Source organism: Ammospiza nelsoni, chromosome 1 (assembly GCF_027579445.1).
Source record: "Ammospiza nelsoni isolate bAmmNel1 chromosome 1, bAmmNel1.pri, whole genome shotgun sequence".
NCBI lineage: Eukaryota > Metazoa > Chordata > Aves > Passeriformes > Passerellidae > Ammospiza > Ammospiza nelsoni.
Genome location: NC_080633.1, coordinates 152,396,485 through 152,417,441, shown reverse-complemented (window position 1 = coordinate 152,417,441; position 20,957 = coordinate 152,396,485). Strand labels below are relative to the sequence as shown.

Genomic DNA, 20,957 nt, shown 5'->3' with positions numbered 1-20,957 from the left:
ACATTTTTCTTTATCAAGTGTACATAATACTAACATTTATCCTAAGTTGCCATCTGTCAGGATACCTAAAAAGAGGAACACATGTGCTTGTATAAACCTTTGTGTCATGGCTGAAAACCCCTCAAAAAAGGGGTTCTACCCTCAAAGCTGGAGAAATTCTCAACAAGAAATAAAATGTGATGGTTGAATTTTCCACCCTTTTTCCTAAAGAGACTGAAAATCTGTTCCTTCACCCCATTCTTCTCTTGGTGTTTCCTTAAAATCTGACAATTTAGTAGTGCATGTGAAAGGAGCTTGTGTTTAGTGTGACATGGCAAGTGCTCTGGAGTACTGTGTGGATGGCAATTTACAATAAAATCCCTAAAAACCTGATCCCTAAAAATGGCCAGCAGCATTCCTAGGAATACACATGATGCCTGTACTGTGCAGACATTTAATTCCAGCTTCATCTGCACTTTTCTGACCTTGGAGCTGAGGGAGGAGAGAGGAACAGCAAGGGCAGGACAGCACTGTATCCTGGAAAGGACTGAGGACAATGGGACGTGCTGCCAGGAGAGGTTGGGAAAATGCCAGGCCTTGGAGAGAGACTTGGGCGCTTGACTTTGTGGTTGTTTATTTAAAAGGGAAATCAGAGAGAACAGCAATGCAGGCAGATGGAGCAGACCCAGGAAATATCCCTTCTGCTCTGGGATGAGGAAGGGTTCCAGGGTACTCCAGGATTCTGTCATGACCTTGCTCATGCAAAGCCACAAAGCTTTCTGCTGGTTAAGGAATGTTTGGATTCATGTCCATCTTAGGTTGAAAGATTTAGCTGGGGGTGTGGATTCTATTCCCATCTGTTAGAGTTGGAGCAGTTATCTTCTGTTAATTGGACAGTTTTCTTTATCTTCTCCACAACCAATCCTCCCTCCAGGAGATCTCTGCTGATAATGGGCCAGTGAGTGTCACTGCATGGCTGATAAAATTCCATCATCCTATTGGCTCAGCCCAGGGGGAGGAGCCAAACATTCCTTCCTGGATATAATCTGAGGTTTGGAACATCCTTGACCCACTGCATTCCCAGAGGAGCAGCTTTCTTCTCCACTGGATTCCTCAAGGAAGACCAGGCCCATCTACACCACCCTGGACCTTCAGAGGAAAACTCCACCCTTCTCCAGGATCCCTGCTCCAGCAGAACCACAGCTGGCACTGCAGGAGGTCTGAGCCTCCATGAAATGGGTCTGTGCCACCACCCTGACCCACAGGGTGTCAGCTCCTGTTCTGACTCTGTCAGTGGTTTGTTTTCTTTTTTTGTACTATTGCATTTGTATTTTTAATTTTCCTAGTAAAGAACTGTTATTTCCTACTCCCATATCTTTGCCTGAGAGCCCCTTAATTTCAAAATTATAATGATTTGGAGGGAGGGGGTTTGCATTTTCCATTTCAAGGGAGGCTCCTGCCTTCCTTAGCAGACACCTATCTTTTCAAACCAAGACAATCTCATGGAAGGGGTTGAGATAGGTCCAGGATGCTCTGCAGTGCAAATGAAAGCCAGACTCACACTGAGGTTTGTTTTATCACTGTCACCAGGAGAAGCACTCCATTGTTTTATAACCTAAACACACATGAAAGGGAAAACATCCTTTTGTTGTTCCTTTAATCCCTGTTATCTGCTCTTTGCCTTCTCAGAGCAAGCTGAAGATGGGGTCTGAGTTCTGATAGGGTTCTCAGCAACAAATGGTAGAAAAAAGGCTGAAAAAAACCCCGTTTATTTGACTTTTTATTGCTTTGGATATTTTTTAAACCAATACCCACTCCTGACTTGCCACTCCTGCTCTTCACAAGCTCCCCCTCTCCTGTTACATGCAAGAGAAAATTCCCAACTTGAAAAAGATTCAGTCAATATGCAAAAGCCACCTTCAGAACCTCCTTCAGCAGCTCAAAGCTCTTTCATGCTGATAGTGGCAACTTTAATTCTACATAGATGCATCTCTGAAATGCTAAAACCTTCCCAATCTATAAACCCCTCCTGCAAATAGACCACAGATTAGCTTTTACACCGCATTTAAGTATTTTTTGAGTTTACAGCTGCATCATACTAAAATAACTGAAAAAAAAAAAAAAAAAAAAAAAACAAGAGGTGACACTGAGTGAGACACATTGGGATTCTGGGCCATGCAGGATTCTTTGGTCTGAACCTGTAGACCCACTGCCTCTCCCTCTGTTACAATGGGCAGCCCATAATGACACCTTGCCACATGCAATATAAATAGGATTTGCTGAGGTAACATCTCTGGACTTCAGCACAGCAATGTGGGGTCAGAACACATGTAAGAATGTACCCCTGTTGACAGAGTGACAAAATTATCTTTTGTCTCCTAAAAAAAGGAAAAAAGCCCAGAGGTTTCTCTCCTCAATTAGGTGAAAAGACATCTCAGAGGACCTTGGGGACTCCACCTCAAACTTAAGAATAGCCAATTGGACAGAAGCCAAAAAGTCTCACCAAAGCAATTTACTAGAAAAAGAAGAGAACAAAGAAACTAATTACTTTTGTGAGGTGTTTTACTAAGAACAAGAACCTCTTGCCTTGGCTCAGTTTTTCTCTGTAAAGAGTTTTGTTATTTTGCCTTTTATTAAAACTTTTCTGTTTCCAACACTGCCACAGAAGCCATCCTGCTGATTTTATGCCATCTGAAGTGACTGAGCTACCTTGGGTGTGATATAAAACTCCAAGAGCTTATAAGACCTAGCTCAAAGAGACCCTTATATCAAACACAGACCAAAGGCTCTGTAGTGCTCTGCTTCCATCCAAAAATCCCCAAACTTCTTGTTCCATCACCCTCTGAGCTCTGCTCTTGCCTCCAAGGGAGTCTCATCAAAATAAACCCCACCAGTGCCACATCTGCCACATTGCAGGGGGGTGCTACATCCTGGATCTGTTTTAGGATCATGGAATTCCTGAGGTTGGAAACGACCTCCAGGATCACCAATCCAACTGTTAACCCAGCACTGCCAAGGCCACCACTAAACCGTGTCCCCAGGTGCCACATCTACACGGTTTCTGAACACTTCCAGGGATGGTGATTCCACCACTTCTCTGGGGCAGCCTCCTCCAATTCTTGGCGACCCTTTCACAGCACAAATTTTTCCAAATATCCAACCTGAACTTCCCCTGGTGCAAGTGGAGCTGGTTCATCTTGTTCTATCACTTTTTACCTGGGAGAGAACACTGACTCCCACCTGGCTTCAACCTCCTGTCAGGGAGTTCTAAAGAGCAGAAGGTGCCCCCTGAACCTCCTTTTCTCCAGGCTGAGTTCCCCCAGCTCCCTCAAGTGCTCCTCGCCAGACTCATACTCCAGACCCTTCTCCATCTTTGTTGCCCTCCTCTCCCCAGCCCCTCAATGTCTTTCTTGTCATGAGGGGCTTTGATTACAAATCACCAAAAATTGTTATAATTAGCTCACCTTGCCTCTTTTCTGAGTGCAGGAAATTTAATTTCTTACTGTCAGCCTGGCTCTGCTGCTTGTTTTTCTCTTCAGCTGGAGCTGTAAGAATTCCTTGCAGCCCTTCAGTCCTTGTCCAGCTGGTTGGAAGGTGCCATCTGCCTGCTCTTCCTTATTTTATTAATTACAACATCAATTATTACAAAGGCTGCTGATAATTTTTTCCACTCCCAGATCTCTGCCCCTATGAAAGGCTGAAAGGTCCTTCCCTGAGTCTGTCTCAGGGAAGGACTCCTTGAAAGGAGTCCCCTTTTCCCTAGAACTTTGCTCCTGGATATCACAGGACCACAGAATGCTTTGGGTCATAAAAGACTATAAAAACAATCTCAATCCAACCCCCTGCCATGAGCAGGGACATCTTCCACCATCCCAGGCGGCTCCAAACCCTGTCCAAGCTGGGCTTGGATACCTCCAGGGATGGGACAGCCACAGGGCAACCTGTGCCAGGGCCTCAGCACCCCCAGAGGGAAGAATTTCTTCCAAATATTCCATCTAACCCTACTCTCTTTCAGGTTGAAGCCTTCGCCCCTTGTTGGCTGACACACCCTTGTCACTACATGACCTTGTCAAAGTCCCTCCCCAGCTCCTGTAGGGACTGAAAGGCCACAATAAGCTCATCTAGGAGTCTTCTCCAGGCTGAACAATCCCAATTTTCTCAGCCTTTCCTCATAGGAAAGATGCTCCAGCTCTTGGAGAACCTTTATGACTTCTCTGGACCTGCTCATTTCCACATGCTCAGGTGATCAGCTGTCACAAATAACCTACATTTAAAAGTCTCCCCAAAATGTGCTCCCAACACCACACCTTAAATCCCACTGCTGTGGCCATCCTAAATATCCCATCACTGCCACCTTGGCCACTGCCTCAGCCCCACAAGGGAGGGGAAAATGCTTCCCCTCTTTCTGCCCTCTCCACTTTCCACCCTAATTTCCTCATGGTCATCCCAATGTCCAGTTCCTACCCAAGAGTGGATGAATAGGGCACAAAGGGATGACCTGGAGGGGAATGACAAGGACAGACAAAGGGAAAACAACACCATGGACAGATATAGGGGACAGACATCCTCCTCCTGGGCTGTGTGTGGTTCATGTATGTTTTTTGCAACATGCATGGTCAAAAACCAAATTCCTGTTGGTTCCCATGCTCCTGCTGGCACCAGGGGGCTTCTGGAAATGTCTGACTAACCTTGCTGTCCGTTGTTGGAGACTCCTTCTCCTTCTCTGCATGCTGGAGCTTTCTGTTCAGGTCCTGGAACATGTCTTGGTGACGTTTCCTTGTGTGCATGATTTTCTGGAGCAGACACAAAGGGCCACAGGTCAGCAAACCCCATCAGGAACACGTTCTCCCCTCAGAGTTACATCATTTAACCCCAGCTCTGTCTCCCTGCAGGTGCTTAAAATAACTTCAGTATTTACTGAGGACCCACTGCAGCACTGCCTTTATTTTCAAGGTGAGATGGTGGGAGAAAGTGGGAAATACTAATTTTTGACGTAAAAAAAAAACCTTAAACTTGCAACAATCAAATTTTTATGCTGCAGAATTTGAGCTTGACACTCAGCGTCATAAGGAAGGTTTGCTGCCCTCTTTAACTGATACTTGTCCCCATGCCCAGCCTTTCCTCAGTTTGTCACCTCTGCAAAAGTGTTCAGAGCTCACCCAAACAGGTAGAATTTGGGTAATTTCATTAGAAAATGCTCCACAATCTCATTTTCTTTTTCATTTGACCAGTCTGCATTTCACCTCTATCTTCTGCTGCCCAGAAGGAGAGGCAGGACAATTTCTAGAAGGATTTCCCTTTCCATGTATAAGCAGGCTGAATATGGATTTCCTGTGCTCTGGCAAGAGTGAGATAATTGGAGAGGGTGGCTCAAAAAATTTGGGACAAACATGTAGAAAGGGATGCACTCACCTCAAAATCTAACTCTGCATACCGGGATTTCCGCCTCTGGGCATTCAGGAGACAAAGAGATGGGTAAAGGTTAGTAAGAGGATAAAACAGGAAAAGTCCTTCTCCTTTCCCTTTTTCTACACCTTTAATGTGTTTTTTCTGGCTCTCATGATGGGAAGTACCAAATATTTTGGGTTATTGAATCATTTATGTTGGAAGGGATCTTAAAACCAACCAGTTCCAACCTCCTGTCATAGGCATGAACACTTTCCACTATCCCAGGCTGCTCCAAGCCCCCTCCAGCCTGGATCACCGGGGTCTTCTCATCATGACTGAAACCATCAAAATGGGAAATAGGGGTAAAGATATACAGGGGAAAAGATAAGGCAGGCCATGTGCCTAGCATTAAAATGAACAGCTTTGACAAATTATATATTTTTTTTTTTTTTTTACTTTGTAGCACCTGTAGGGCTAAATGGAATGTGCTCTGGAAGTTGTGACATCGCATTCCAAAATATGACCACATGCGAGCGGTCCCTCTGGGTAATATGACACTGGCATTGCATCCTGGGCTACAATTTCCCTAAAGTTCTTCTTTCCAACCCCCTGGAGTGGCGGGATTGAGGGCAGAGCACCACCCTGGGCTGAGAACAACACTGTGATTTCCACGCTCACCTCCAAGGAGCTCATGGAGAGGGTGGTGGGGAGACGGTCTCGCTCTTGGACACCACACCCGAGTTCCCTGAGTCACCTGTGTCACACAGACTGTTGGGAATCTGTGACTCGTTGGAGATGTTCTGTGGAGCCAGCTGCTGCTGCTGCTGGATCATGGAGGAACCCTGCACCTCGCTGCACGCCATGGCCACCGGCTCCCGCGGGGGACTCTTGACCACAAAGCCGGGGTCGGTGGCCATGCTGAGGTGGATGAGCCGTGTCTGAGGCATCTGGTCGATGTTGATGCTGTATTTGCTCTCATCTTTGGGTTTGGCCCTCAAGGTGGATGTGTTGGTGGGCAGGATCACGTAGCTGGTGTCCAGGGTCTGCTCCTGCGCCCGCGAGAGCTCCGAGTCCAACTTCTTGAAGATGTCCCCGTCGCAGATGTAGATGGATTTCGGCGGCTGGTTCTTGTCCTTCTTCAGGGTGAGGGAGTGGTTGCTGAACTCGTTCAGGTTGATGGCCCCCAGGTAGTGCGGGGAGCCCTGAAGGTGCATCTTGGACACGTTGGCTGGAAGACTGTTGAAGTTGGATGAGCCTTTCTGGTGGTTGAGTTTCAGTTTGTCCTCGTCGGGCAGCGACGGGCGCTTCAGGGTCCCCGTGATGGTCGAGGTTCTGCACGTGGTGATGTCTTTGTTGAGCACTGGGGAGACAGAGAAGTGTCCTCAGCACCTCACCTGGGGTTTTGTTGGCACATCAAGACACCTCCCACAGTCACTCCCCACCAGCACCTCTCCCAAAGAGGCACAACAGTATTTAATGTTATTTGTATTGTTAAAATCCAGGATACCGAAGGCAAAATTAAAGCTAGGGAGGAAAACAACTTTGTTATTTTGGGAGAGTTCTCTGTGGTGTGAGTTTTCCAGCACAACCATGGCCAAAACTCCCATCTAGGCCAACATGTTGATAACAATACCCTGAAAACCAAAGAGATTTTTAGATAATTAGTACATCTACTATATGCATGTATATATGAAATTTATACATTATTAGCCTGTGGAGTAGAATTCTTAAAAATAAAAGGTTACTTTCATGTAAAAAGATTATTTTGATTCAGGAAATAGCTGAAATACAACATTATTAATGATTCCTACAACCATAAAATCATCAAATGGCCTGGGCTGGAAGAGAACTTAAAAGATCATTGAGTTCCAGCCCTCTTCAAATTTAATTTTTTGTATTAACTCACTAAAACACTTGCTCTTTTCCCTTAACAGTTTCAGTGTTAATAAATAGGTATTTTGAAACACAGCATGTTTTGTTATGAATTTCAAACTGCTCTCCATAAAATCTTACATTCCAATAATCATGGTAAGCCTTTGTGAGAGCTCATTATTTAGCGATTTTCAATTTCCCTTCAGGAGAGCAATTGGTGATGGGAATATTCCTTAAAAAGAGAGGAAAACTTTAAACTGAGGAGGAAGTGAACACGTCATTTGGACATTCATTCCTGCAGAACTCTGTCCACAAAAAAAGAAAAAATTGCCCATTTTCCAGGCATAACAATCTATTACTCAGTTGTTTTCAGGCCGCAGCAAAGATCTAGAGAAAATAATGATGCCAACCTTGATGTCTCTGCTGGGTGGAAAAGCAGAAAACCATGGAAATCAGACTGTGGGGCAGGGACAAGGTGTTGTGGGCTACTTACCCAGGACTTCAGCACAGCAAAAGAGAAAGAAACGTATGTTCCCCTTTTACCCATTGCAAGGAGGAAATAAAAATAGGTAAATGGACCTATTTTTAGGACCAGGAAAAAGGATTTTTGGGGTGAGCTGACATTATTCAGAGGAGGGATGGGCATCCCATGGCACTGAGGACACACTGACTTTTCTACCAGCTCTGAGTGGGAGTGAGGGAGATCAAACTCCCTGCCCCAGGACCACAGAGCACGCAAGGCAGGATGAGCAGGGCACCAAGGAGAATAAAAAGAGCTTGTAAAGAGCTTTTAAAGCTGAGAACTCTGGCAGCCATGAACATCTTGGCATTGCTGGCATAAATCAGAACAAGTCAAGCCCTTCCCTTGGGAGTCCCAGCAAGGTTTATTGATCCAGGCTCTTCTCCATGCTCACATCAGTTACAGAAAATAGGTTTGGAGAGGTTTCCACTTGGCAATCTCCAAGCAAGGAGTGGAATAAGCCTTCAACACTGAGCCCTGGAGCAAATCCTACCAGGGGATCAATGTGAGGGGGTTCTGAGTGGTCTCAGCCACATCTCCAATCCATCACAAGAGGGAAGATGGTGCCTCCAGGAGAAACGATGGCCAGAAACCATTGGACAGGTTCCTGGATTTTATTATTCAATAAGGAGAGTGCATGGGATGATGCACCACTCCAAAAGGTCTCTGAAATTAGGTTTATTATTAACTACTTATCTTGGCACAATCTAATAGCACTTTATGAGAGGAGTAGAATCTCCAGGCAGACAAATACAAATTCTAGAGTTGGATGCTGGCAAAAGAGGGGAAGCTTAGGCTATTGGCAAGCTGCTGATCCAGGGGCTCCTACCATGAAATCATGTGAAACAAATCAGCTCCTTCCCTTCCTTTGGGAAATTCAATTTGGGATGAAGAGGTGTAGTGGCAGATCCAGGATGGCTCCTCTAGAGGAGGAATCTGGGGTCTGCTGGGGTTTACACCTGACTCTGTGTCTGGTGAAGGCCCCCTGAGCATCCCCTCAATTCAGACATGGTCCCACACACGCGTTTTTCGTATGTGATTTCTTGGGACTGAGATATTTGGTGTCAAAAGAGAAGGAGGGAGACAAATGAGAAGAGGCTGACAGCTAGAAATTAAATTAGAGAGTGTGAGACAGAAAAACAGAAGGGGAAAAAAAATGGAGAGACCCTGAAAAGAGATAAATGGATAAAAGAGACCGTGAAATAAGATATCACAGGGGTAAGTGAGATAAATATACTGTGACTGTGATAAGCACAGGGAGAGGGAGTGAGGCAGAGAGATGGACAGGAAAAGATAAATAAGATATAGATAGATATTAGACAGATAAATGATAGTGACAGTGATAGACAATGCACAGAAACACAGTGACAGGGACAAAGTGTGACAGATAGAAATACATAAATACAGGTACAGCAAGACAGACAGCTGAGGACAGAGATAAATAAGTGATTGTGAGACAGAACGAAATAGATGAATTATAGATAAATACATTAGAAGCAGATAAATAAATTATAGATGAGATGAAGAAAAGGATAAATGAAAAGGACAGGTAGATGTTTATAGAAAGGGAGAGAGGAGGGGAGAAAGAAAAAAAGGCAGGGCAGGGAAAGGAGGAAAGAAAGGAAGAAAGGAAGAAAGGAAGAAAGGAAGGAAGGAAGGAAGGAAGGAAGAAAGGAAGGAAGGAAGGAAGGAAGGAAGGAAGGAAGGAAGGAAGGAAGGAAGGAAGGAAGGAAGGAAGGAAGAAGGAAGGAAGGAAGGAAGGAAGGAAGGAAGGAAGGAAGGAAGGAAGGAAGGAAGGAAGGAAAGGAAGGAAGGAAGGAAGGAAGTAGGAAGGAAGGAAGGAAGGAAGGAAGGAAGGAAGGAAGGAAGGAAGGAAGGAAGGAAGGAAGGAAGGAAGGAAGGAAGGAAGGAAGAAGGAAGGAAGGAAGGAAGGAAGGAAGGAAGGAAGGAAGGAAGGAAGGAAGGAAGGAAGGAAGGAAGGAAGGAAGGAAGGAAGAAAGGAAGGAAGGAAGGAAGGAAGGAAGGAAGGAAGGAAGAAGGAAGGAAGGAAGGAAGGAAGGAAGGAAGGAAGGAAGGAAGGAAGGAAGGAAGGAAGGAAGGAAGGAAGGAAGGGAAGGAAGTGTCGGAAGGAAGTGTCGGAAGGAAGTGTCGGAAGAAGGAAGGAAGGAAGGAAGGAAGGAAGGAAGGAAGGAAGGAAGGAAGGAAGGAAGGAAGGAAGGAAGAAGGAAGGAAGGAAGTGTCGGAAGGAAGTGTCGGAAGGAAGTGTCGGAAGGAAGGAAGGAAGGAAGGAAGTGTCGGAAGGAAGGAAGGAAGGAAGTGTCGGAAGGAAGTGTCGGAAGGAAGTGTCGTAAGGAAGGAAGGAAGGAAGTGTCGGAAGAAGTGTCGGAAGGAAGTGTCGGAAGAAGGAAGGAAGGAAGTGTCGGAAGAAGGAAGGAAGGAAGTGTCGAAGGAAGGAAGGAAGGAAGGAAGGAAGGAAGGAAGGAAGGGAAGGAAGGAAGGAAGGAAGGAAGGAAGGAAGGAAGGAAGGAAGGAAGGAAGGAAGGAAGGAAGTGTCGGAAGGAAGTGTCGGAAGGAAGGAAGGAAGGAAGGAAGTGTCGGAAGGGAAGGAAGGAAGGAAGTGTCGGAAGGAAGTGTCGGAAGGAAGTGTCGGAAGGAAGGAAGGAAGGAAGTGTCGGAAGGAAGGAAGGAAGGAAGTGTCGGAAGGAAGTGTCGGAAGGAAGTGTCGGAAGGAAGTGTCGGAAGAAGGAAGGAAGTGTCGGAAGGAAGGAAGGGAAGGAAGGAAGGAAGAAGGAAGGAAGGAAGGAAGGAAGGAAGGAAGGAAGGAAGGAAGGAAGGAAGGAAGGAAGGAAGGAAGGAAGGAAGGAAGGAAGGAAGAAAGAAAGAAAGAAAGAAAGAAAGAAAGAAAGAAAGAAAGAAGAAAGAAAGAAAGAAAAGAAAGAAAGAAAGAAAGAAAGAAGAAAAGAAAGAAAGAAAGAAAGAAAGAAAGAAAGAAAGAAAGAAAGAAAGAAAGAAAGAAAGAAAGAAAGAAAGGAAAGAAAGAAAGGAAGAAAGAAAGGAAGAAAGAAGAGGAAGAAAGAAAGAAAGAAAGAAAGAAAGAAAGAAAGAAAGAAAGAAAGAAAGAAAGAAAGAGAGAAAGAAAGAGAGAGAGAAAGAAAAGAAAGAAAGAAAGAAAGAAAGAAAGAAAGAAAGAAAGAGAGAAAGAGAGATAGAGAGAAAGAGAGAAAGAGAAAGAGAGAAAGAAAGAAAGAAAGAAAGAAAGAAAGAAAGAAAGAAAGAAAGAAAGAAAGAAAGAAAGAAAGAAAGAAAGAAAGAAAGAAAGAAAAAGAAAGAAAGAAAGAAAGAAAGAAAGAAAGAAAGAAAGAAAGAAAGAAAGAAAGAAAGAAAGAAAGAAAGAAAGAAAGAAAGAAGGAAAGACCGAAAGAAAGAAGACAAGAAAAAAGGAAAGAAGACAAGAATAAAGGAAAGAAGGAAGGCAAGAAAGAAAGATTTATAAAAAGACAGAGAGAGAAGCTTTGTCATAGTGGTAAGTGAACACAGACTGTGCTGTCCCTGGCTTGGGAAGACCCTGGTTTGGAAGATATGAATTATGCAACTCCCAAGCAAGCTGGTATTTCTCTTGCTTGGCAGAGGGGAGAAGTCTGGGAGGGCAAATGAAAGCCTCAGTCTCTACAAAGGGTAAGAAAAATAACCTCAGCCAAAGGTCAGACATGCCAGGACCAGGAGAGGACGAGACCTGCAGAGAGGAACAGGCAGCCAGGGAGAATCCAGGCAGCACAGACACCCCTGGGATTATTGGGAAAAGGGGCTGTCAACTCATGCACATCCTCAGGATCCAGAGGAAGCTGTGTGATGAACACACAGCAGAAAGGAGCAGGCAGAGGAGGAGAGATCCAACCACTTCCAGGTGCACAGAAGAGCCTGGAGCCAGGTGGAGTGGTGGGAAGGCTCTCCAGATTCCAGACTTTCTACAGAGACACCCTTCATGAGCACAGAGCTGCCTGGGGTTGGCATGACCCCAGCAGGGGTTGCTGGAACAAAGAAGGATCACAGTAGGAAGAGATGGATCCCATCTCTTCTTCCTTGATGCTCTTCTCTGCCATTGTGTTACATGGCAAAAAACAACTCCTCAGAGGCAAGGCTTGATCTCAGTTAAAAGGCCAAAAGAGCTACAGGAAAATAGGAAAAGCAAAGGGAAAATTCAGGGTGTTGCTTTATTTTGGCTTGGGTTGAAAGGAAGGGCAACCCATGTGAGCACATGCAAGGAACCAGGACACACACAAAGGAAACAGATAGGGAAGGAAAAAAATGGCCTAGTTCAATCCCCAAACCAGGTCACTTGCTGATTCTCACCTGTGATGTGCTCACCTGATCTACAAGCCATGTCCACGTCCTTCTCGAAATCGGTCTGAAAGACAGAGAACAGAGAAGATGGGGTCAAAAGGGGGTAGTGAGGGACAGGAAAATTTGGAAAATGAAAAACCCTCACTTTGTTAGTGAGGTGGGCACAGCCTTTGCCAGGAGAATGGAGGGGAGAAGATTGGCTTGGATTTTCAAACATGGAAAATGTTTTCCCACCTGTTGGCTTTTGAATTTTATCACTGATAAAGCCAGAACATTGCTTTTCAACTGGGGTTCATCTCCTCATCCATTCACTTATTCCTGGGCTACAGATTAAAATATCTTGCTGGAAAACATTTATGCACACCCCTAAAAAAACAGGGAACAGGTTCCTGGCCCAAAGTGTTTTGGATGTATCACTCCACACATAAATTTAAATGGATTTCCCACCCTTTATTAAAGAGATCTGGGGATCCTGCTGGGAATGCTCCACCCCCACTGGGCTTTTTTGTGATCTGTCACCAAGCCACAAGAAGTGGGAACAAGTCTCTGCTTCTGAAACTCTTAACACATAAAATCAATGGCTCCCACAGGCACAAAGGCTGAATAACTTTTTCAAGTGGTCTGTGCAGCCAAAGGGAACTCCTTTCTTCTCCCAGGAGGAGTTAATCCTGTTTCTGAACCTTTGAGCAGATAACATTTCAAAGAACTGGATAAACTGAGTCACAGCAGGCCGTGAGCTTTCATGGAGTAATGGGGAAGCTGCAGACTGGCAAAAGGTAGAAGAGTTCACTGATTATTTCTGGTATCATTTCAGAAAGACATTTCACATAATTGTATTCATGTGACAAAATGAAATCCATTTGAATACTGAGAAGAATGTGGGAAAAATCCCCATCCCCCTGGGATAAACACTGAAATATTAGCAAGTTTAGAGCCAAGAGGTTTTTTAACTGTCTCAGCTTTCCTGATATTAATTTCCCAGTAAATTCTTTGGGATATCAAACAAATCTGAAAAGAATGGAAGAGAAATACAACTGAACTAACATTCGAATGGGCAAATGGGATGACACAGAAAAACATAATCTCATTTCCATGATAGGAGTTCCAGAAAAAAATGCAGCTCAACAGCCTGCACTAGTTCTGCTGATAAATAAATGAAAGACAGGTTTATATTTAATACCAGTCAACAAGATTTTGTGGGGAAAAAACAGTTCTACTCAGCTAAGCTCCTTTTCCCTAGCTGGGCAGATTTGGAGATAAACAGAAAAGGTAACAGCAAAAATGTCATCCTGCAAAAGCTTTTGATTCCTTCGGTAATTTTACAACAAAATAACATTGTACCCCTCTAAAAATACCAGTGAGAAGTCATCACTCACAGCCAGATTCAGCAGCTTTTTGTGCTGGAATGTGAGGAAAGTGATTGTAAGCTCCCTGCTCCTCCACATACTCAAGGAAATGCAACATTGCTAAAAAACTCATAGCTGACACAGAATTTCCCAAGGTGGCTGATAATGGATGGAAATGTGGAGTTGTACAGAGATGCAAAGCTCTGGAACTTGGGATGGCGACAGCAGACTGACAATCACAGGATCCACCTGTTTTTCAGGTTGCTGAGAATCTGGAGGGGGTTATATAAATAATTTGAGGGCACGTGATTTACAGAGGGAGAATAAGAAAGCTCTGGGGGTTAACTTATGGGAAATAAGAGACTGAGGTTGACTGTGGTATCTATTACTAAACAAGCCAAAGCACCAGGCATGCAAGGGGCTCTCCAATTACTCACAATTAGGCAGAGCAAGAACCTGTCTGAAAATAAGAAGACTCTGCATTTAAATGAGAAATGAGGCACCTGTTTTTAGCAAACACCACCAAGGTGTGGTGGAATTAAAGCTCCGCTGATGTCTTGACTCCAAGATTGTGCTGTTTGAAATGAGGCCTCGTGTCCAGGCAGAAACTGCTCAGCACAGGAGGGACTGGAAAAAAACATCACTGGGTTGTGCTGTAGCTCTAATATTAACCAGGAGCTCTTGGAAGTTGCTCAAATCCTCCGATTCTCCTGATACCTGTATCTTAACCTCAGAAATTAAATGTTTCTTGCATCAACTACATCATAACAGTGGAGCAGATGCAGGGCAAAGCCCCACAGCCTATTCCTTTACTGTTTCCAAAGGACTTACACAAGAGGACGACAATTTACAGAGCTTTAACTATTCCCAGTGAAGCAAAGTGAGCTTTTGAGAGAAAAAAATCCCTCAGAGACAGCATTTTTTATGGTAGTAACCCAACAGACTGTAATTAAAACAGTATTAAACTACGACTTCCTAGCTCCAGCCAGAACAAGGCAGCTTGATGGGGACTAAAAGGTCTGGAAGACATGGGAGGTGTATTTTGGTTCTTTATTTTTCTGGGAAAGAAAGGATCTCACCAAGATGTCTGCAAAACCTGGTGTGCGAGCTTAAGAACCTTAAAATTACAATGCAACGCCTTAGATTTGTGTGAAAAACTCCATTTTAAGGGCTGTGTTTGCTCAAGCAAAAGTTTAAAGAAAATAAGAATGGTGAATTCAGGATCTGGGATGGACAGAGTCCTCTGATTATCAGTTATGAGTTAAAAATCCCCCAAAAAACCCTACTAAAGGGGAAGTGGGAGATTTCCCTACCATGAGCTGAGCGTGTCCGTTCTGGAAGGACCCCCCTGAGTCTCCATTCCCTTCCTCCTGACGATCCACAACCCGGCACTTCACAGCATCCTGGACCTGCAGGGACAGATTGGCAAAGGTCAGAGTCAGGCTGACCAAACCACCTTAAATTCTGCTGAAATCCAAAACAAAAACAGCCCTTGTTAGATCAAAAGGACATGGACCCTGCTTTAGCAGCATTTCTTTCACAAGGTTTATGCGTTACATATTTCACACACTGAAGAGCAACTCTGAGTTTTTCAAGCAACCCTGGGTCACTGCCTAGGTCACTTCCATTTGCTTGATTTATACAGTCAGGAATAAAAATGTCCTTTATTTTGCAGCTTGCAATATGTTTTAAATGGATGCTCCTGCATTAATCATTGTATTGATGTCTCCAAAGTCTGTTCAGGATCCTGTAATATAAATCTGATCCCAAACTCACTGAAATAATTGGAAAAAAAAAATCCTGGTGACTGCAATGGGAGTTATATGCAGACTCATATTCATAATGCAATTAGTGGAAGGAGTCTCAGCCAAGCCAGTGGTGTAATTCCATTGATTTCATTGGCCTGACATAAGAAATTAATCTGTTTTTCTGAATTTAAAGGAACTGTAAGAAGATAAAATTAATAGTGAAAAAAAAGCCCCTTCCTGTCTCTGTTATTAATAGTCTCTCCACTCCGTAGGATGAAAAGAATAAAAGAAACATAAAAGATTTGTCCTTTTCTTCCCTGATATAATTCACCATTTTAAATCTCCACAGGGAGGCTGAAGAGAATTTCCTCAATTTCCTTGCCTGATTATTGCTGGCTGCACTTCCTAGCTGGAATATCAAGGTGTTAATGCCAGCACAGATTTCATCCTGCAAATCTCAGTGCATCTCGCCTCTCCTGAAATCACACAAATCACTTCTTTAATGTGGCAATTTTTGGAGGTGGGGTATGAACATTCTGGAAATGAGAATTTTGCTGGTAAACAAGCAAAGCCTGACATGTTATCCCATCTCACCAAACTCCACCCTGATTCATCCCTCCTTCCCTCTGACTGAAAATGTCACAGTCATTTTTGTGGTCACGATCTCCCCCAAAGCGAAATTTGTAGGGTTAGAGAAGTGATCAACTGGCTGGGCACTTTTCCATGTGGTTTTTAAGGGAAATAACGTTAATTATGTAACAGATAATGACTCCTCCCTCTCACCTCCCGCCTGAGGATGCAGTGGACCATGACGATGACAAATCCCTCCAAGGAGTCGAAGACCGCGAAAAGGATCTGGAAAAGCGCCGAGCGCCGGTCGGTGATGGCCAGGACTGCAGACATCCAGGTGAGAGCCAGCAGGGGCAGCACCACGCAGGAGCTCCAGAGGGATGCCCTGTCAAGGGAGAGGCAAAGAGAGCTCAGCTCCACCTCACCCACTCCCAGGTGGGCCTCTAATTCAGCCTCCCGATCCCACCGGGATGCAGAGGGTTCTCCAGCCAACATCTCCATGAGGGAGGCCTTTCCTGAGCCCCTCTCCCAGGGAAGCAGGAGGAGGCTCTGCACACTCATGCCACCCAAACAGAGGGGACAGCTTCCCAACAGTGTAGTCATGCATAAAACGGGAGGTGGGGAGGAAGGATGCGGATCCCTCCCTCCTCCTTCCACACCCTTCCCCCTAATCCACCACCACGGCTTTTCCCAAGGGAAGGAGACAACATACAATCACTGCAGGTTGCCAAGGGGAAGGGGAACAGTTGCAGCAGAGACTGGTCTGTCACGATGGCTGTCAGTACTCGGGTCACAGACACTTGGACTTCCACAGCACATGGAAGACACCAACACTGGGACGTGTCACGCTTTCGAGTGACTCAAAATGGACAGGCAGAGAGCTGATGTGCAGACTGAAATATCTGCATTTCTCCTTTTAATCTACAGACTATGGTCCTCATGACACTGGGGACTAAAACCTGACCTGACCTAAAACCTTTCATTTCCCCATGGTCAGAAAATTTTCAGCTTTCTTGTGAGATCTCCCCAGCTGATGCTTTGGGGAAAAAAAAAAAAACTTTTTGCTCCATGTTTGACCATTCTTGTAAATTTATTCCTGTGTGGACATTAACCTGAGATTCAAGCCACATCTCCATTCACAAGACAGAAAACTGGACAAAACAAGTTTTCTGTGATGCTGCCCCAGGAAACTCCACTTCAGCTGTGAATGATGGCCCTGTAAATGGGAAAGCAGCTCTTTTCCCAAGGACTCTTCAGGCATCCATCTCTCCAACCAAAAAGAAAAGATCCCAAACAATTTTAACAGCTGACTAGGGAGATTTTAAGTTGTCACTCATCCCATCTATTTGGCACCAAGAATATGAGGAGAATTTCTCTGTGGGTTTTTACCTAACAAACCAGAGAAGGCCTTGAATAACAAGAGGAGCTATAAGAAAACCTCCAAATACAAACAAATACAGGCAAGACAAGAAATTACAGGACAGATACCATGAAACACGTTCAGCAGTACTTACATGGGACTTGCTCACCATTTCCTGATCTACGATCAAAGGTTTAATGTTTACTTGCTGGTTAGCTCACAGACCTCAGTGAGAGTTTTACCTGAACAAAGCTGGAGCTTGGATACAGGTTTGGACATCAGGATAGAACACCCTGGCTTCATTAAGGGTTTTTCAAGGATTGTTAACATCAGTTCTGCAATGACTACACACTAAAGTGACAGTTTATTTTTATAGTCAGAATTAGACCCTGTTTGCAAATATTCCTACAGCCTGTCCACACTCAGATCTGTTCCTTCATGGTATTATAAAGGAATTTAATTGACCTAAAGGAGCAGGGAAAAGGAATTATTTTTCTTTTTAATTAGAACAAGCATTATGAGACCTCTTTGTAAGGTAAAGGCCATGATATAATCCAATACCCGTGTAATTTTATCTTGGATGGCAAATGCTGTTCTTTAATGCACAAGACAAACTATAATTCCAAAGTATTATTAAAAAAATACACAAAAAACCAGCCTGCAACCAAACAACTCCTAAAGAGAAATAACTTATTCCAATTCTCCAAAATCTGCCTCATTACGCTGAAATCTCTCTTTGCTGTCAGTTGTGGTAGTACCTTCATAAATCTGGCTAAGCAGCAACTGCATGAAAGAAAATATCAGAGGCAGAAATGCTGAACGAAAAGATAAGACTTGGCTGATAAGGAACCTTTCTAGATGTGTCTTCCATGTAAGTGTCAGCCAACACAACATGGCTGAACAGATGAAATAATTCCAGCAGAAAGCGGAAACCATAAAGTTCACTAAAAGCTGCTGGGAAAGGTCTTTAAGAGACAACTCTGCCTCCTGGAATTATCTGGAGTCCCAGAACACTCCTGGTACCCCCATTCTGTGGATGTTACTGCCTCTAATGTCCAACCTGGCAATGGATCTGAGCCAGGTCTCAACCAAATCACTGAATCTGGGTGGGTTTGCCATTCCTGAAAAGAACTGCAGGCTCATAAAAATAATGATCTGGATCTGGATCCAAGACTTAGATGTGGATCTGGGGCTGCAAGGGATGCTGCTGAGAAAGTAAATTATATGTAAATTATGTTTCTCTTCAGCAAATGGTCAGACTGGAATCCACCAGTTTCAAAATTTGCTTTAAGAATGAATTGTTTGAGTCAATTTGCTCTGCCCTTCCTACCAGACGATGAAAACAACATCTGCCCTTCCAGCTCGGTTGATGGCCACATAATCAGCTGGATCAAATCAGGATTTTCCCAAGTTGTGCTGACTTACATCAGCTCAGAGTTCTGCTCTCTTTGTGATTCACCTTCCTGGTGCCTTCTCAGCAGCATTCATCCCTGACAAAATTGATGGAAATTCTGCTTGCTACTTAAATGCATCACCTTTATTCTCAGGCAGCAGGTGGCAACAGGTCACAGGAAATGGATCTCACTCTAATTTCACTTGCAGGGCTCTAGTTAGATTTTTGAAATATTAAACTCCAAATTAAAAGCTCCATTAAAGAAATCTGGTACAGGCTGAAATTTCAGGTGAAAACTCACAGGAAGACAAGTGGGTTTTCTGTGAGACTGCCCTTAATTCTACTTGCTGTGAGCTGAATTCATAGCAGGACTCACACTTCAACCACCTTCCCACCTGTCCCTTTTTTCAGGAGGCACGGTGAATCCTTAAAAGACCCCAGAATTATTTATAGGATTTAAGAAATATCACATTAGGGTGCTTATCACGAGATGTGATATGAAATGATCAATTGTTATACAAAGACATTGTGGCCACCTAACGGCTTTTCATGGATTAGCCATGATCAATAAATCCATTACTTTTATTGCTTGGGACAAAGGAATTAGCTGGCAGATCCTCTTATTTATCCCATTTTATGACAGCCCTCAGGACAAGTGACAGCAGCATCCCATCTGAGGTTGGAAAAGACCTCTAAGATCAAGTCCAAATCTTTTCCCAGCACTGCAAAACCCAGCACTAAACCATGTCCCCAAGTGCCACATTTACACAGCTTTTAAATCCTTCTGGGATGAGTACTCCACCATCTCCTGGACAGCCTGTGACAATGCTTGATCATCCTTTCAGAGAAATTTTCCCCAATATCCAACCTGAATCTCTCCTAGTGCAACCTGAGGCCATTTCCTTTAATTCTGTCTCTTGATAGGAGAAGAGACCAACCCCAACCTCGCTCCAATCTCCCTTCAAGGAGTGATAAGGTCTTCCCATCCCAGCTCCCTCAACCACTCCTAATGTGCTCTAAAACATAGGATCTACCATGGGAAACACATGCTTTATGAAAGCACACACCAGACCCTGCCTTGGCAGCAAGGATTTGGCCAAAATGACAAAATCTATCTGTGGCTTTGTCCTTTTTGTAGCTGGAAGCATGGAGAGTTGTTGTCTTTGCAAAAGAAGCAGAATAAATGGATTGCACTTAGAGGAAAGCAATGGAAAGAGCAAAAAGAATGGGTTTGGAGATAAAGATCTACATGAAGAAAGATGAAGAGTCCTGCACCCTGAGAAAAGGCAAGTGCAGGGGGACACACAGGACATGCCAATAAAGATGTAAAGGGCCATTACAAAGGGCAAAGTGATCAATTATTTTCATTACTCAACCTTGACAGAGCAGCAGCAACTTAAAGAAGCAGCAGAAGGAAAAAAATCACTTTATAATTCAAAAGCAGCTCCTGGAGAGGAGCTCTGAAAAGGGAATTGGTTGGTGGACTCAACAAATAATGGATGGCTCCTTACGCACCAGCAGTTCTGCTGCAGGAAAATCACAGTACAGGGATGTGCTTTATTTATTCTCTCGTGCTTCTCTGCTCCTCTGACTTGTATTCACAGAATTACAGAATCATGGAATGGTTTGGGCTGGAAGGGACCTTAAAAATCATCTAACTCCACCCCACTGCCATGAGCAGGCACATTTTCCACTAGACCAGGCTGCTCACAGCTCCATCCAACCTGGCTTTAAACACTTTTTAAACACTTTAAAACTGTTTCTCCCAAAAGCAAGAGTGTTGTCCTGACTTTAGGGACACTTTCAGAGCAATCCCTGGAACTCAATGCCCATATAACCAAGATAGGAAACCTGTAACCAAAAAAGAGAGGAAACTCTGCTCGCTCTTCCCATCACAGGCAAAAAAGGAAACACCTGCTGTGATTTCTATTCTCCCCTAAAAGATGATTCCCAGTAGCCACAATATAAATAATAAAATTAGGGGAACAGGAAATCAAATGCCTCTAAACTGCCCTGAGCAGCCTGGTCTAGTGGAAAGTGTTCATCGTGGGGGTCTGGAATGAGATGAACTTTAGGGTCCCTCCCAAACCAAATTATTCTGTGATGATTTTATGACACATGAGACAGGCAGGTGATGAGGCAGCTGTGACCAGACTGCTTCATTATTCACCTTTAATTAAGGAAGGTGTTCTCTGAGAGTCCAATAAGGACTTGCAGGACCCAGGTATTATCCCCAAGTAAGAATAGGATTTCAAATTCCTTGAACCATGAGGACAACACTCTCCTGAGGAACAGACTCGTTCCTAGACCAGCCATGCATGGAAGCACTGACTCACATTAATCCTGGAATTACAATACAGGCAGAAAATTTGACATCCAAGACTTCCTAAAAGGATATTGAGCCAAGAAAAAGGGCAAAACCCTTACATGGGAGATTTGA

At 44.1% G+C, this 20,957-nt stretch overlaps 1 protein-coding gene across 1 annotated transcript in view; it reads right to left on the bottom strand.

The window, feature by feature from the left end:
• ADGRB1 (adhesion G protein-coupled receptor B1) overlaps window positions 1–20,957 on the bottom strand; it is a 208,388-nt gene that overhangs the window by 10,965 nt on the left and 176,466 nt on the right. The window contains 7 exon segments of the mRNA XM_059471546.1: window positions 4,668–4,772; window positions 5,392–5,427; window positions 6,046–6,072; window positions 6,075–6,727; window positions 12,125–12,164; window positions 14,760–14,855; window positions 15,978–16,149. Of these exon segments, the coding sequence (XP_059327529.1) occupies window positions 4,668–4,772; window positions 5,392–5,427; window positions 6,046–6,072; window positions 6,075–6,727; window positions 12,125–12,164; window positions 14,760–14,855; window positions 15,978–16,149 (1,129 nt within the window).